This window comes from Mirounga angustirostris, unplaced genomic scaffold (assembly GCF_029215605.1).
Source record: "Mirounga angustirostris isolate CCGP_5_RB_7025 unplaced genomic scaffold, mMirAng1.0.hap1 SCAF_17, whole genome shotgun sequence".
NCBI lineage: Eukaryota > Metazoa > Chordata > Mammalia > Carnivora > Phocidae > Mirounga > Mirounga angustirostris.
In genome coordinates this window covers 12,017,207-12,034,789 of record NW_026991725.1, presented here as the reverse complement: position 1 = coordinate 12,034,789, position 17,583 = coordinate 12,017,207, and the positions used below count along the sequence as shown (strand labels likewise).

At 36.8% G+C, this 17,583-nt stretch overlaps 1 protein-coding gene across 9 annotated transcripts in view; it reads right to left on the bottom strand.

Annotated features, from left to right (window-relative positions):
* The window catches only part of BCAS3 (BCAS3 microtubule associated cell migration factor), a 599,947-nt gene that overhangs the window by 286,341 nt on the left and 296,023 nt on the right, over positions 1-17,583 (bottom strand). For all 9 annotated transcript variants that reach the window (XM_054510917.2, XM_054510920.2, XM_054510919.2 and 6 more), the window contains one exon: positions 17,429-17,529. In XM_054510917.2, the coding sequence (XP_054366892.1) occupies positions 17,429-17,529 (101 nt within the window). The remainder of the gene's footprint in view (positions 1-17,428; positions 17,530-17,583) is intronic.

Here is a 17,583-nt window from a genome sequence, read left to right as displayed (position 1 = left end):
TCCTTATCATTAGATACATACTAAAGTATTTGTAGGTAAAAAGGTACAATAGTGGGTCTCATAAGACTTTATCTACCACACATTAAAAAAAAAAAGATTTTGGGGCACCAACCTGGCTCAGTCAGTACAGTGTGTGACTCCTGATCTTGGGGTTGTGAGTTTGAGCCCCACATTGGTATAGAGATTATTTCAAAATAAAATCTTTAGGGGCACCTGGTGGCTCAGTTGGTTAAGTGTCTGCCTTCGGCTCAGGTCACGATCCCAGGGTGCTGGGATCGAGCTCTGTGTCAGGCTCCCTGCTCCATGGAGAGTCTGTTTCTCCCTCTCCTTTTGCCCCTCTCCACCCCCCACTTGTGCACAATCTCTCTCTCTCTCAAATAAATATTTTTTAAAAAATAAAATAAAATCTTAAAAGATTTTAAAGGAATAGAAGAGACAAGAGAGGGACAGTGTTGTTAATTGTTGAAGCTAGGTAATAGGCAGATTTGTTATACTGGCCACTGTCTTTCTGTGTATGCTTGAACATTTCTATAACTAAATTTTTTTAAAGACTGCCGTGTGAAGGTTTGAAAAAAAACTGGGCAGACATTTCTTGATCTGCAGACTGACTCAGAGTCATCTTGATTCTATTCTTGGCTAGGGTATGAGATGTGTGAAGTATTCAGAACTATATTGTTTTCACATAGCATTGTATGTGTGAGAATCATTCATGTTAATTCCTTTAGCTGTGATTTACTGGATAACATTTAATTTCTATTCTCAATGACAAAATGAAATAGGCTGTCCCTCCTTCCTCTGTTCTTTCCCTTCCTTCTTTCTTTTCCTGCCTTCCTTTTTCCCTCCTTCCCTTCTCCTTCTTCATCTTTCTCAAAAAAAGTTTTTTGAAAATCACCTGATTAATATTATATGAATACATGCTTATTATAAACCTCAAAGAACATGAAGTAAAAAAATGAAAGGTTTACTGGAATAGTGAACAGTGATTCCAATGATAATCTTTCAGAAAATCAAATGTTCTTCTGGCATTTTAGAAATCTTAAGGTTGAGAGTCTTACATTTTTAAGTAAAAGTTTCAGAGTCTTAAGGCAACTATCACAAAGGACTTCTGGGGTAAAGTCTTTTAGAATGCAGTGAAAACCAAGAAAAATTTCACTCCCTATAAAATTACTAAGGGAATGAAGATACTCAAAACAAACAGGTCTAAAAGAAATTTTCAATTTGCATCAATAAATTAGAATTGCTAAGTAAAATGTCTTTCTATAGCTTTGAAAATGCACACGTTAGGACAGAGCCACACTTACCCAGATGACCATTTAAGAACAGAAGAGATATGATCGAGCACAAATGTTTTATCTTCACTGTTGTTTGTTAACAACAAAGCATCTTTAACTGTGCCATCTGGTAGTATCTTAGTCATAAAGCACTTGGAATTGAGAGAGGCAAGAAAGACATCCAGAGAGAACAAGGATACCATTTCTATTAACACCAACTACAACTAACAGCTATCTTTAGTGAGTTTTTATTCTATCCAAGATAATATGTGAAGATTTTTGGATGAATAATCTTATTTAATCTAACAACGATCCTGTAAGGACAGGTAAACTAAAAAGCCCAGGGAGGTAAAGTTATTTGCCCAAAATCATTCAGCTAGCAGTTAGTAAGAAATGGAATCTAGAACTGCAAACTCCAAAGACCATGTTCTTAACCTGAAGTATAAACTGCCTCAATTCATCATGACTTGACCTAGTGAGCTCATTATTTTAAATTAAAATTTTCATATAAACATGTGAAAGATGCTTACCCCCAAATACCAACTATATCATTGATTCAGAGTCTCCATGATTTGTGTTCCATGTCTCCTTAATTTAATATAATCATTTTTATCATCTTAATAAACACCTGTGTATCCTGATCTGAGATATCACACAGAGCTATCAAACAATGGAGAAAAGTTACGTTGACCCGAAGTGCACAGCACAAGGAAGTTACAGACATTCAAGGAAACTTTACATATAGTGACAGAAACAAAGAAAGTACTTTGGGCCACAGCTCTACATTCTCTGTAATATCCCTGAGGAATCAGAAGACTTCATTTTAGAAAATACTGAATTGGTTTTATATTTAAAAGTATACTGACATAACCATGGAGGGACCATTGGCACCTGGAATATAGCCTGGAAGGCAGCAAAGTGCCCAAGAGGAAAAAAAAAACACACACACACACAAAAAAAACCACCACTAGCTTCAAAATACTCCTTATAAATCTCAGCTCTGACCCAGACTTGACATCATATAAGAGTGATTCTGATGTTCTTCATGTGGTCATAAAATACAAAGAAAGCATAGTAGAAAAGGCAAGAAACTGATGGTATAAAAGCAATGAAGGCAATTCAGTGTTTCTCGTCTCTCTACCAAGTTCCGCAAAATCACATGGCAAAAAGCCTCCTGTCATATGACAACAATAAGGAGAACAGATTCTAACTGTAGAGAGACAATCTATGGCATTCACCCACCTCCTTTATGCCTCGGTCACTGGGTGGTTACCTTTAGTAAGACAGATCATGAGAAAATTTTTTTCCTAAAAAGGAGAAATTCAGTGATGATAGAAAGCCTATACAGCATCAAAGCAAAAGTAAAGCTTTGACTTAAATAAATGAGAATGCACACATAAGATGGACAAATAGAGATAAAATGAAGAACTGAGCAGAAAGGCTCAACTACAGAGTTTGCCTGGTTTTTTCCACTTTTCTGGAATAATAACTAAAAACTATTTTGCAGTCAGTACAGCCTGAAACCTATAATACAGCAGAAATTATTATTATTTTTGTATCAGTTAAAGGACAGTGGGTAAGAGCAGTCCCTCTATTAATGGCAAAGAAGTGTATATACACACATAAGTTAACCCTACCATAAAGTAGAGTTTTTTGTTTTAACAAAATCCATATTTATGTGATTATATTTCCTATGGTTGAGAGCAGCTATAATTAATGGATTTCCCTCCTTCTCTTAATGCAGCCATTTGTCAATTCAAATACAGAATGTCCAATCAATTTTGATGTATTTAGTAAGCAATTTGTCAAATGGTGCTATAATCCAGTTAATATATTAATTCTTGTCATGGAGAGAGTTCTGACAACTATAGTTGACCCTTGAGCAAAACGAGGGTTAGGGGTGCCAAAGCCCCCCCAGTCAAAAATCCATGTATAATTTTTGATTCCCCCCAAACTTACTACTAATTGCCTACCGGAAAGCTTACCAATAAACAGTCAACATGTATTTTGTATATGTATTATATACTGTATTCTTACAATAAAATAAGCTAGAAGACATAAAATATTATTCAGAAAATCAGAAGGAAGAAAAAATACGTTTACAGTACCGTACTATAAAAAATTCACATATAAGTAGACCCACGCAGTCCAAACCCATGCTGTTCAAGGGTCAACCCTATGTGGTTTTCCATAACTGGTTTGGAAAGAAAACTCTGTCCTGGGACTCAAAGGTCATTCTTTGGAGATAACACCTCAATGTCCCAATATCTGAGAGCATGCTATAGCACATCACTTAACAGGAAAACTATTTTGCTGGGTTCCCCTGGACAGCATGGCTGCTGATTCCTTGTAATGAGCGGGGTTTCTCTGAATCCCTGTGTATCTCATATGTTTTTAATAAAGTCAGCAAACCAATATATGTGACACTAAATGCAACGTAAGTACACTTCTAAGAGAGGAACAAGGCTTTACCAGTGAAATGTATGAATTTTAAACTTAAAAAATATTTCCATAAACATTTTCCACGATTCTAAAAGCTTCTTCATATGGATTGCAAAGGAAGTACTCTCAATCCTTTGTTTTTTCCTATCCCAACATTCTTCAGGCAAATACTCCTACCAGTACTTAACATAGACACTGTACTAAGGCCAGACAGTTAGTTACTGGTAGTCAAGCTTCTTGGAAGGCTGACCTTCACTTTACGCAGTGTGAAGCTCTGGACAGAACAGTTTTCTTGCTTTGTAAATATATTTCATCCACTCATCACTATGCTATCTCCATCTTTTTCCAGGTCTATCTACACTCCAGGAGCTAGAGAGAGAACAAACAGATGTGCCAGGCTTTCTGGTAGGGGGTCCAAGTTCATATCACAGAAGAAATCTGGACTATAATGGCCAAGAAAGGTCAAATCTTTTCCCAAACTTTTCTTTTTCCTACCTACCTTCCTTGCTTCCTTGCTTCCTCCCTTTTTTTTTTTTTTAAAGATTTTATTTATTTATTTGACAGACAGAGAGAGCAACAGCAGGAACACAAGCAGGGCGAGTGGGAGAGGGAGAAACAGGCTTCCAGCGGAGCAGGGAGCCAGACGCAGGGCTCGATCCCAGGACCCTGGGATCGTGACCTGAGCCGAAGGCAGACGCTTAACAACTGAGCCACTCAGGCACCCCCCCCTTCCTCCCTTTTTAGAGAGAGAGCAAGCCAGTGAGCATGGGGTGGTGAGGGGAAGATGGAGGAGAGAGAGAATCTTAAGCAGGCTCCACACCCAGCACAGAGCCCAATGTGGAGCTTAATCTCACAACCCTGAGATCATGACCTGAGCCGAAATCAAAGGACGCTTAACTGACTGAACCACCCAGGTGCCCCACCCAAACTTTTCACAGGGAGATTTCACCACTACCAGTTTGGGGAGAGCAGAGAACTAGAAGACAGGTTTTTAACATGTCACAGATAACCCCCACAGCACCTGGGCATATCTGGCAAACGCTTCCCAAAGATGATGGCCCTATCTACGCACTACATCCAAATCTCTACATTTCTCCAACAGAAAATACAAAAGCAGAGATGAAGGCAAACCCTTTCTAGAAAAAAAACTGAAAAACATGGCAAAAAAATTTTTTTTAATTAATAAGAAAGAAAAGAAACACTATACTCATCTTCCAGGCATCAGACTCTCCTCAGCCCATTTATGAGCCATGCAGGAGCAAAGAAAAAAAAATTGCCGAAGTGATTTGGTACAAGGCTGTGTATTTTAAAACCTGCAATGTGTACTAGGCCTCCAGACTACCAGACGTCCCATTGTTTCATGTGTCTGCTGAGAAAGGTGCCCTATGTGTCAGAAAAGCACACTGAATATTTTTCAATGACCCAGGGGGCAAAGGTCACTTATTATAAATGGATAATGAGACCTAATGCAGTGCTCTGAGTATGGACAAAGAAAGGGTCTATCTGTAGCCCCTGGTGGGTTGGTCATTCAGGCTTTTATGTCCTCTCCACACTTAATGGAGTCAAACAATTGACAGAAATTCTATAGAGAAGGCTGAAACTGAGAGAAACAACTGTATTCTAACCTGATAGACAGATACAAATAGCGACCCTGAAATGGCGCCAGCACCCCTGTTACCACTAGCAGAGCAGACGGCTGTAGCACTCCCCCTGAAGTCCCATTCAGTCATTTGTTAGCAATGAACCTCACTGATGGAAGCGATGGCACATCAAACCGCAAGCTCCTGCCAATATCAACCCATTCCATTATCACAGGTAAGCAGACACAGATCACTCTGCTCTAGCTCCCTATTTTTGAAGAAAAGGGCAATCAGATGTCCCCACTCCCTCGCTACCCAAGTGACAAATGCACATTCAGGGATATCAGTATCTGAATATATGAACCTTCAACTCAGGTGGGATAGAATAAATGACATCAGAAGCAGAGGTACACATAGATTAGTGGCTTTATGACCTATAGATTATTTTTCTTTAACCTATCAGAATCCATGTCCTATCCTAGTCAAATCTGCCAATCCGATGCTAAGAAACAGTACCAGTATCGGTGGAAAAGAATGTGTACTCCCACCTGTACCTGAAAAAAAGCAACTCATAAAACAACCTAAAGAACATGAAGATACTAATATCATTTACAATTTTGTAAAATAAAGAAGGACATTTAAAAATATAAAACAGCCCTTTATAAAAACTTTCCTTTTGGTTCTTTTCAATTTTAAGGACAATTAAGACAGGAAGGTGGACTGTTTTTTTTCCCAAATGGTACATGCTAAAGCAAATGTCAGAAATGCCAAGATTTACTTCACAATGGAGCAAACAGGTCATTAGAGTGTAACAGAAAGGACTTCTGATGTTGAAACATCTCAACAATAAATCAGCAATGACAGAAAAACCCAATGAACTATTCCATAGATGTGAAAATCCACATACAGATTTGGGTATCAATAAGAAGTATGTCTCCCACAGACACAAAAAGGAAGGAGGGAAAAGGGTAGTCTAATCCAAACCTTTCAATCCATCATTTATAAAGTTTGTAGATTGCCGATGGTACTTTCATTTAACTATTCAACAGCTTTTCACTGAAGAAAAGGTATTTAATTTCATAATGTTCCCCAAGTTATACAACACATATACAGCTAAATTCAGGGTTAGGAGGTCTTAAACTTTTAGTCTCTTAAAGAAAAACACCATTCATTTCACTAAAATTACCTCGCTATGGATGGACATGTCAGTTGATAAAATTAAGTATAAATAAGAGAAATCAACAAATACAAGTCAATCTGAAGTTGTTTCTTAACTACCTCAGATATTCAGACCTGGACAGAGCAGTATGACACACCCAAGGGCCAACAATGGACTATAAATACTCTTTAAATAAGTCCTACATTACAAGTTTCCTCTACAAGAGAAAAACATTTCTTTTTTCCCCTTCCACCCTACCCACTCTTGGGCAAATATTTATTATGGACAATGCAAGGAAATATTGTTGAGTACCTCCATCATACTTGGTACATACCACAATAGCGATGCAATCCAGGATGTTAAGTTAAATCTAATGTGACATTCGAAAGAGAGCAGCTCAGAAAAGTGCTGCATATTTAATTGCTTTTCCGGGGCACTGACAATGACCATGGTAGATAAGACCAATGATTTTTTTTCCTTTTTGTACCAATACGTTCACTGTAAAACCAATAAAACAAAAGAATAATAAAATATCCTCAAATACTTCATTCTAAACTCCAAAGTGTGACTTTATATTACAAGGAAAATATTTGCCATTTCTCTTCTTATGATTATAGCTGGTAGGACGGCAGTACAAAATTTAGTTAGGAATCAAGATCTCTAGAATCCAATCTTAAGTGTACTGTTGACTTGTGATTTTCATACTTCGGTATGTAAGATAAATCTCAATACCAGCTTTAGTTACTATCTACTTCATTATGTATAAAGACTAAAATTAAAGTGCTAGTGAAGTCCAAGAGATTAGTAAAGCAGTAACATTTTTTAAAAGCAGATATACCAATTGAGAGCCCAGCTATTCAAAAGAAACTCAGAACTGACTTAGTTCTCTTCAGGGTAATAAAAACCAAGATTTTTGTCAAAGCAATACTAACACTTTAAAGTAAGGTTCTGGTTGGAGCTTTTAGAGTGATGAATACTGCCTCCTTACATGTCATGCTGTCTAGGGTATCATAATGGAGCCTCATCACTTCTTTCTATACTCTCTCTGGGATAAGATTATTTCATAGAAAGTGTGCTTGAATTACTATTATTACATACCAAAAAAATCTCAGAAGGGAGCTGAAATCTGTAAACACACATGGAAGTTTGGCGGTTATTTCTAAAAGCCTACTGAACAGTACTACCAGGATACATAACATGCACCAAAATAGAACCCACACTGCAATTACCAATTCTCTGTCCTACTCGAGGCAACATAGTTCCATTAATGTTGCAATGAATGGCATAACCTATTGCCCAAGCCAGTCACCCTTTCCTCCTCGCTTTTCTTTAGTCACCTCACACAGTCCCAAATCCCCATAGGTGCAACCTCCTCAGCCACTTCTCTCCATCCTAATAATTAACTTCTTCCTTCTTTGAATTTCTATACCAATTAATTCAAGCTATCAACACAGCATGTATCACAATGTGTTATAGACACTCACATGTATGTTTCTTATTTGTATTTATGTTACAGACAAAAGTAAAAAGAGCCAAAAATAAAACTGCAGAACTGGTATAATGCAAGCCTAAGATAATACATAGGATTTAAGCATCTGAGGTTTAAAAAATAATTATGATCCTACATTTCCAGTACTGGCCACATAAGAGAGACTAGATTTACATTATCTCCTAAAATAACTAAATTAGGCCTAAGCAAAAGGATATTTTGAACCCTCCATAATAAGGCTTAAGAATAAGCATGGAAAGAATCAAATTTATTCCAAGTAATATGAATGCATCCTAAGAATAAAGAACAATCCACCACTTAACAACATGAAACTGAAAATGCCCAGCATCCTATCAAAAATCATTAGGGATATAAAGAAGCAGGAAAACACAACCCAGACGTAGGAGAAAAATCAATCAATAGAAAAACCTCCAAGAAACACACAGTGGTAAAAGTAATTAGAGCATAGGGATTCTAAAACAGCTATTATAAAATAAATGTTCCATATGTTCAAACACGTACATGATAAGGAAAGAAATGAAAGACATAAAAAAGATCCAAATGGGACTTCTAGAGATGAAAAATATGATATCTGAAATGAAAAAACATTTTGAATAAAATTAACAGCATATTAGGCAGAGAAGAAGACTTGATGTATTTAAATATGTAGAAATACAAATTATACAAAATCAGAGAGAAAAGAAGAATTTTAAAAATTGAATAAAAATTTAGTAAGCTGGGAAAATATCAGGTGGTCAACATACATATAATTGGAGTCACAAAAAGAGAGAAGGGGAGTGACAGAAAAAAATATTTGAACATATAACTGCATAAAAATGTTCAAATTTCAGGAAACTATAAATCCACAAATCCAAGCTTCCCACAAATCACAACAGAAGAAAACCACCCCATGACACTATGGTTTAATTGATTTTTTTTTCTGTTTTTCTATATTATTTGTTTTTTCTATTGTTTATATGTTTTCTATTTTGCTGATTTCTACTCTGATCTCTATCATGTCCTTTCTTTTGCTTCAATTTGCTCTCCCTTTTCTAGCTTCTGAATGTGGAAGCTGAGGTCATTGCTTTCAGAACTTTATCTTTCACAACATTAGGCATTATTTAGTCCTATAAAATTGCTCTTGAATACTGAGGTAGTGCCATTCCACATATTTTTCTATTTTTCTTTAAAGTTTTTATTTTGAAATGATTATAGATTCATGAGAAGTTGCAAAATAGTACAGTGTAGTCTTATATAGCTTTCACCTAGTTTCAAAACCAGGAAATCACCATTGGTACAATCCACAGACTTTATTCACCAGTTTGTTTTTTTTTTAAAGATTTTATTTTTAAAAGAAAGAATGAGAGACAGAGAGCATGAGAGGGGGGAGGGTCAGAGGGAGAAGCAGACTCCCTGCTGAGCAGGGAGCCTGATGTGGGACTCGATCCCGGGACTCCAGGATCATGACCTGAGCCGAAGGCAGTCGCTTAACCAACTGAGCCACCCAGGCGCCCCGCACCAGTTTTATATATACAGTTTTACATACACTCATTTTGTGTGAGGGTGTGTGTTGTTTGTGTGTTTGTATAGAGTTCTATCCAATTTTGCCACAAGTTTATTTGTGGAACCTCTACTACAATCAAGATACAGAACTGTGTCATCACCACAAGGATCTACCTAACCCTTTATAGTCACATCCAACACCTTCCCTTCCATTCTGTCTCTAAGCCCTGGTCAACACTAATCTGTTACTCATCTCTATAATTTTGTCATTTTGAGAATATTATATAAATGGAATCCTTTCTTCTCTTGGTGCTTTTAAGATTTGTAGTAAGCAAACTTTTGAGATTGGCCTTTTCACTTGGCATAATGTCCTCGAGATTCATCCAATCTGTCGCCATGTATTTATACTTCAAACCACTTTTTTTACCCCCTGAATAGTATTCTAAGATATGGATCTGTTCTGTTGTCATTTTCATTCAGTTCAAAATAATTTCTTATTTCCCTTTGATTTCCTCTGTGAACCACGTATTATTTAGAAGTATGTTGTTTAGTTTCCAAATATTTGTGGATTTTCCAGAGATCTGTTATTCATTTCTTATTTAATTCCATTGTGGTCAGAGAATATATACTTCGTATGACTTGAAAGCTTTTCAATTTATTGAGACTTATTTGATGGCCCAGAAGATGGCCTATCCTTGTCACTGTTTGCTGTGCACTTGAAAAGAATGTGTATCCTACTGTTGTTGGGTAGAGTAGTCCATGTAGTCTGATATTAATGTAGTAACTCAGGGTTTAAAGTATGTTTCTCCTAAGCAGCAATATAGTTGAGGCTTATTTTTTATCCAATTTGACAATCTTTGATTTTTTATTAGGATGTCTGGACCATTTATAACTAATATGAGTACTGATATGCTCAGGGTTACATCATCTTGCTTATTTGCTTCCCTTTTATTTCCTTTCTTGGTGTAGATTGTTTTGGTTTCATTACATACATCACATACATTTCATTATACACATCACAGTTTACCTTCAAGTGATGTTATACCACTCACATACATTCTAAAAACCTTACAATAGTTCCATTTCCCATACTCCTGGCCTTAATGCTACTATTGTCATGCATTATACACACACACACACACACACACACAATATATATACATATATGCATGTGTATATACATTTATATGTGTATTTTAAAGACTTCAATACATGGATACTATTTTTGTTTTAGCAGTAAATTTTATGTATGTATGTATGTATGTGTGTATGTATGTATGTATGTATTTAGAGAGATCATGCTGGGGAGGGGCAGAAGGAGAGGGAGAGAATCTTAAGCAGGCTCCACAGCCAGCATTGAGCCCAATGTGGGGCTCAATCCCACGACCCTGAGAGCATGACCTGAACCGAAACCGAAAGTCAGATGCTCAACGGACTGCACCACCCAGATACCCAAACAGTAACTTTTAAAGAGACATAAATCATTACCAAAACCCACATATTGACAATCTTTGATTTTTTATTATTGTATATTTTAACCCCCATATTGTATATTTTAACCATTTTCAGTGTTCTTCACTTCTTTCCAACTAGTATCATTTTTCTTGTTTGAAGGACTTCCTTTAACATGCCATATAGAACATGTCTATTGCTGATCATTTTTTTAAATATTTTGTATATCTGAGAAAAATGTTCTCTCATTTTGAAAGATGGGGGGAAGGGCCTAGGATTCTAGGTTAACAGGTGCTTCCTTTCAGTACTTAAATCTGTCATTCTTATCATTTTTGCCTTGGTATATAATGTCTTTTTTCCCCTCTGGCTGCTTTTAATTTTAAGATTTTCCTCTTTTTAAATGATTTTGAGCAATTTGATTACAATGTACTTTGGTATGGTTTTCTTCAAGTTTCTTGTGCTTGAGACTTATTGACCTTCGTGGATCTGTGAGTTTATAGCTTGTATCAGATTTGGACATTTTTTGGCCATTTCTCTTGTCACACCACCCCTCCTTCAGGGACTCTAATTTCAAGTATAGGTTATGCCACAGCTCAGTGAAGCTATTTAAAATACTGGTTTTTTCTGTGTTTCATTTAGGATAATTTCTCTTCGTCTATCCTTGAGTTCACTAATATTTTCTTCTGAAATTTCTAATTTATCCTCAATCTTACCCAGTGCAGCTTTCATATTTAGGCTTTCTTATCCAGAACTTTGATCTGAATCTTTAAAATTTCCCATATCTCCGCTTAACTTTTCAAATATACAAAATACAGTTACAATAACTGTTGTAGAGTCACTGTTCCAGACCCTGTGTGGGCTCTAGGCTCTATGCCCTCTAGGACTCTCTAATGGTTGCTTCCTTGGCTTCGGGCATTTTCCTACAACCACCAGTACTGTGTTGAATACTAAAGGAGGACCCTCTGCAGATCTTCAGAGTTCACATTCTGAGCAGATCCCTTCTCTCTGATGGCGTATCCAGCAAATTCTAGGTTAGGAGTTAACAAATAGTAAATAGGGCTTTGTGGGTCATGATGACTCAAATCTGTGGTTATAATTTATATATATATAAACTATACATATAAATTATATATATATTATATATATATTTTTTAAAGTGGCTATAGACAACATAGAAATGAAATGGTATGGCTGTTGGAGTAAAACTTTATTTACAATAATAGTTCATAAGAGTTTGCTGATAGGTGCTCTTCCTTGGTCTTACTGGACTCTCTGCTCCGTCTCCTCTGTACTCCACTTGCACCCTCCCCCCAACTGCAGCACAGTCCCCAAACTCTTTCAAGGCAATAAATGGAGGCAGTTGTAAGGCTTGCCTCATTTGTTTCCCATCTTCCAGGAATCACTGCCTCTCATTCCCTGGTGTCCAGGTACTTGAAAACGGTTGTTTTACGTATTCTGGTTTTTGTTGTTGTTTCAGGCAGAATGGTCAATCTCAAATGGAGCCTCAAGAAATACCCAATAAAGAATATTATTTTCACACACACAAAAAATTTTAAATCCACTGAAATGTACATGTGTGAAACATATTTTTTTTTTAAGATTTTATTTATTTATTTGACAGAGAGAGGCACAGCGAGAGAGGGAACACAAGCAGGGGGAGTGAGAGAGGGAGAAGCAGGCTTCCCGCTGAGCAGGGAGCCCGATGCGGGACTCGATCCCAGGACCCTGGGACCATGACCTGAGCCGAAGGCAGACGCTTAACCGACTGAGCCACCCAGGCGCCCCTGTGTGAAACATATTATGTTTTAACCATCTTCTGTGTTTTTCTTTTTTTTTTTTTTAAAGATTTTATTTATTTATTTGACAGAAACAGAGATAGCGAGAGCAGGAACACAAGCAGGGGGAGTGGGAGAGGGAGAAGCAGGCTTCCCCTCGAGGAGGGAGCCCGATGTGAGACTCGATCCCAGGACCCTGGGACCATGACCTGAGCCGAAGGCAGACGCTTAACGACTGAGCCACCCAGGCGCCCATCTTCTGTGTTTTTCATTCCTTTCCATATGGTGTCAAAGGTTCTCCCCACCTTTCCTATAATGCTTTTAAAGGTAGAGGAAAACAGTTATATCCCCAGTAAAACAGAGAGGTTCTATGGATCCTGATCACCTTTCTATTGTATATCAAAGCTATGTTTCTGTTGAATGATCTCTTGTTACCATTTAACAAAGAAAACTCAAGGAGCTTAGGGAGGAACTTCTCACATACCCAGGGATTACCTCAGAAGTTCAAAGTCTGACCTCTCCACCCCCAACAAAGCTAGTTAATGTCAGCGACTTAAAAATACTGCTGCTGCCAAATTACCTGGAAGAAAAGGAGGAAACATTCTTTCTCCCCTAAATAAAACTTTCCCAAGTCAACTCAGTAAGCCCTATCTTTAATTTACAATTTGGGAAGCTCTGAAGCAGACAAAAGAAAAAGTTGTTGTCTATTTGGGGATCATATTCAAAGCTAGATGATATTTGTTAGTCTCTCCTAATGTTTATCTTTGTTTTCGGCAAAGTAATACACTGAAATAAAGTGCCTATTTTAGAAAAGGTAATTACAGTATGGAATTTTTTTCATAGGAGAAAAAATGGTGTTAACACAAAAATTACAAATCTCCTCTGCTGCAGTCTTTTTATAAACTATTCCTGAGATTTCTTATGACCAAAGCAAAACATTTTTCTGATATTAGATTCTTGATTTTTACCTTTACTGTGCTATAAAGCAGGATTAGATTACCATTTGTACATTCACTTTGCACATTTAATCAATCTACTCAATTAAACCATATGAATTTGCTGATATTTGACTCCTGTTTTACTTACTCAAAATGGCAATTTCTATGGTTCAACCTAATAACAAAGGAGACACCTCGGCCTCCATCGTGTAAGGAACATTCCAGTATGAGTCAATTTCTGATAGACCAAAATGCCTTAATTTTGTATCATTCCCATTCAATTAATAGAGGTGGGAAATGTGATGACAGTTAAGAACACAAAATTTGGGGCACCTGGGTGGCTCAGTTGGTTGAGCGTCCTACTCTTGATTTCGGCTCAGGTTGCCATCTCAGGGTCATGAGATCATAGCCCTGCATGGGTCTCCCTGCTAGGTGCGGAGCCTGCTTAAGATTTTCTCTCTCAAAAAAAAAAGATTTTTCTCTCTCACTCTCCCGCTGCCCCTTCCCTGCCCCACCCCACACTCTCTCTAAGAAATTAAAAATTAAAATTAAAAAAAAAAGAACACAACATTTTGGAGTTTTCACTTTAAAATTAGGTGAGAAGTCTTTAGCGTTTCAGGCAGGTTTCTCTTCCCCTCCCCCACCAGTTACCCTTTTGCCACATATGCAGAACTTTGTTTATCAACTAGCAGTGTATTTATTATGATTACAGGACTGGAAGGGGAGTGGGGATTCCTTGCTAAACATCCTGCTCTCCTACTCTCTTTTCCCTGAGACAGTCTCTTTCCCATCTCCATTTACATCATGCTTTGTCTACTATTATTATAATTTCCGGAGTTTGTACAAGTCCACTTCATTTGGTCCACAGATCCAAAACACACCACCAGTGAAAATGCTGGCAACATCTGAGAAGTTTGCATTAGAGTTTTACTCCAAATGGCTGTATCTGAAAAAATATATTTATCAACTCTTCAAGTTGAGAAATAAGAGGGGATTTTCAATATGGTTAAGTAAAACAAAAAACTTCCCAGCATCAGGTATGGTATACTTGTGTTTTAAGAGGTCACAACAGCTTTTCAAATGGTTTCAGTAAGAGGAACTGGAGAGAAAGCAAGAGGGTAATAAGAATGTCTTCTTTTTTTTTCTTAACGAGGCTCTAACTTGCATAAAGGACTGAACAGATGGGCAGGTAAAGACATTCTCTCTAAACTGGCTCCGGCATTGCTTTTACCAATTGTATTTCAGGCTTTTACTCCTCTGACGCAGATGTCCATCTTTTGCATATTTAATCACTTCAGTCCTATAATATACACATGTCCAGGACTTCCAATCAAATCGTCTTTCTTTATCTAAGGAAACGGGGGACTTAAAAATCAGGCTAATTCTGTGTCTCTGCCATCAATGTAAAGAAGTAATATAATAATTATTACAGAATTACCTATCGCTTAGGTTTTTTTTTTAAACCTATTAAATTATATCAGTGACATTTCACAAAGTAAGAGAAAACAAATTAATTACATCCATCACTTATATAGCAGATTTTACAACATGACCAGAATCACATAGTCAGAATAGGCATTCCATTATTAAGTCCCTGAAGTCTATTATATGAAAACCAGTACTTTTGAGAAAAGATACAGAATGATGCTTAAACTGTTGCACAGGGTTTTTTTTTTTTTTCTTTTTCCTTTTTTTTTTTTTTTAAATTTAAATTCAAGTTAGTTACCATATAGTGTATTATTAGTTTGGGTGTTCTACAATTTTTACAGCGCTTTAGCATCCCTTCATTCACCATAACACCACCTTTATAAGAGCAAGTATTGTTATTAATATTTTATATTTATCAAATTATTGAGAGGTGGTTTGGAACTGGAACTCAGGCCTTTCTATCCTTGTCCCAGTGGTAGTCCATCTGGAATGGTCTAACATGAAATGCATTCATACGATATATTTTAATTAGAAACCATAGGATCATCAATGACTCCTTTCTTTCAAATTATCTCTAATTCTTTTCTATTCCAACTCTGCAACATCTCACAAGTTTGTCCTGTCTTCTCTGTAATACAGACTTAATTAAAGCCCTCTCACTCATCTTGCTCCAGGATCACCAAGCCTCCGCACCCCTCCCCTCCTCTGAATCTCCCATTACAATACTGCCGGAGCGATCTTTCTAAAATGCGGTTCTGACGGTGTCACTCCAATGCTTGAAAACATTTGGCAGCTTGCTACTGCCTACAGTGGTGGTTCTTAAACTGTGCACCTGGGATCTCTGTAATTCTGAGAACTGGACAGAGGTGTTTAGAGCTGCTAAAATCAAGTAACGTCAATCAGCTTAATTTGCCGGAACACAAAAATTAAGGGAAAGAGCTGCATTTGATTTTTGCCCCTATCTTTGTCCTACATATCTGTTTGCCTACTGGACACAATAAATAACAAAATATCAAAATAATGAAACAAAGCAAACCAAGATTAATTCTAAGTCAACTCTACTTCATTCAACAACTAGTTATTTTCACCCCTGTTGAGAGGTAGGGGGAAAATGTTCTTATGATTTAAATTTGATTTTATAGAAGTGTCATTTTTTTCTAATTCAAATGATAAGAACTACATATATGCTTCAATAATCTAGAACCTGACAACATCTACGGACTCTGCTTCTTGAGCCCAAAAACACTTACATATACCCCTCTGGGGGGGCTTTGGCAACTGAAGTTCTGCACTCATAGTTCACTGATATACCCATCTCATTTTATTTTACCTTTTTTTTAACGCCTGTCTCCTGAATTAGTGAATTCACTGAGCACAGAAGCAACATGCTATTCATGTTTAAATCACAGGTGCCTGACACATAGAAGTCACTCAGTAAATCCATGCTGGGAAGAATCAGTGAATTCAATTTTATAAGAGAGCAAGACTGCCAACTATGAGTTATAATTATGGAGCTTCAGAAATTTCGAGCAAAGTCGGTAAATTTTCTGTTTCCAGTATAATACATAACACATTATAAAAATAAAATAAAATAGTTTTAGAACTATTTCACTTCATGCTGCATAAAACAGCCAGGAAAGATAGTAAGTTCTATACAACATAACTCCATTAAAAGCATGTCAGTGTTGATTTTTAGGAAGTTTCTTAAAAACATACAGCACTCATAGCCATCAAGTTAAATTAAGGATCCAGTCAATCCTACAAAATTAAATTATAATTGTAAAGAATTTTTAATTCTATGACCATAAACTGGATAATAAATATTGTCTTTCCATGCCTCCCCTACAAAATAAGCTGTTTCTAGCTCAATGTACATGTTCTCCTCAAGTGAAAAAAGAATGTGGATCAATTTCTATAAATGTTAGGGCTTAGATATGAAAGTAAACAAATACCCAACAGAGTTGCAATCATTACTTCATTGTTCCCAATAAAATCTACAGAAAGAAAAACCTACTGATACTTTTCACAGTGAAACGTGTTTATTTTTTTATGTCAGAAACAGAACAAGTTTTATGAAGTTTAATATATCCTAGTATCCTCATTTTTAAAAAAAAAAAACTTTTGAGACCACAAGATATACCCCCATGAACTTGTATAACTGCAAGAGTATATCTCATGGCCAAGGAATATGAAAAGCCAGAGGCACACTTAATGTGTACGAAGGCTTATGGTTTACATTTGTATTAAGTATCTTACTTGCCTCGATCTGATTTTTATGGCCTATGGCCTGTGGCCCCTTGGTAATATGCATGGCTGCATTAAAAGTGAGCATTTTAAGATGAAATCTCAAAACACTGTACAGACGGTAAAAAAACAATGCGAAATACTTACGGCCAGCAAGCAGGAACTGATAATACTGGACTGCATCTGCAGCGAGGAGCAGAGGGTGGTTTGCATTAAATGGTGGTTGCAATTCATTCCATTGAGGAGTTCTAAGGAAACGGCAGAAGAATATTAATATTTAAGCTTAATAGATGCGATGTAAA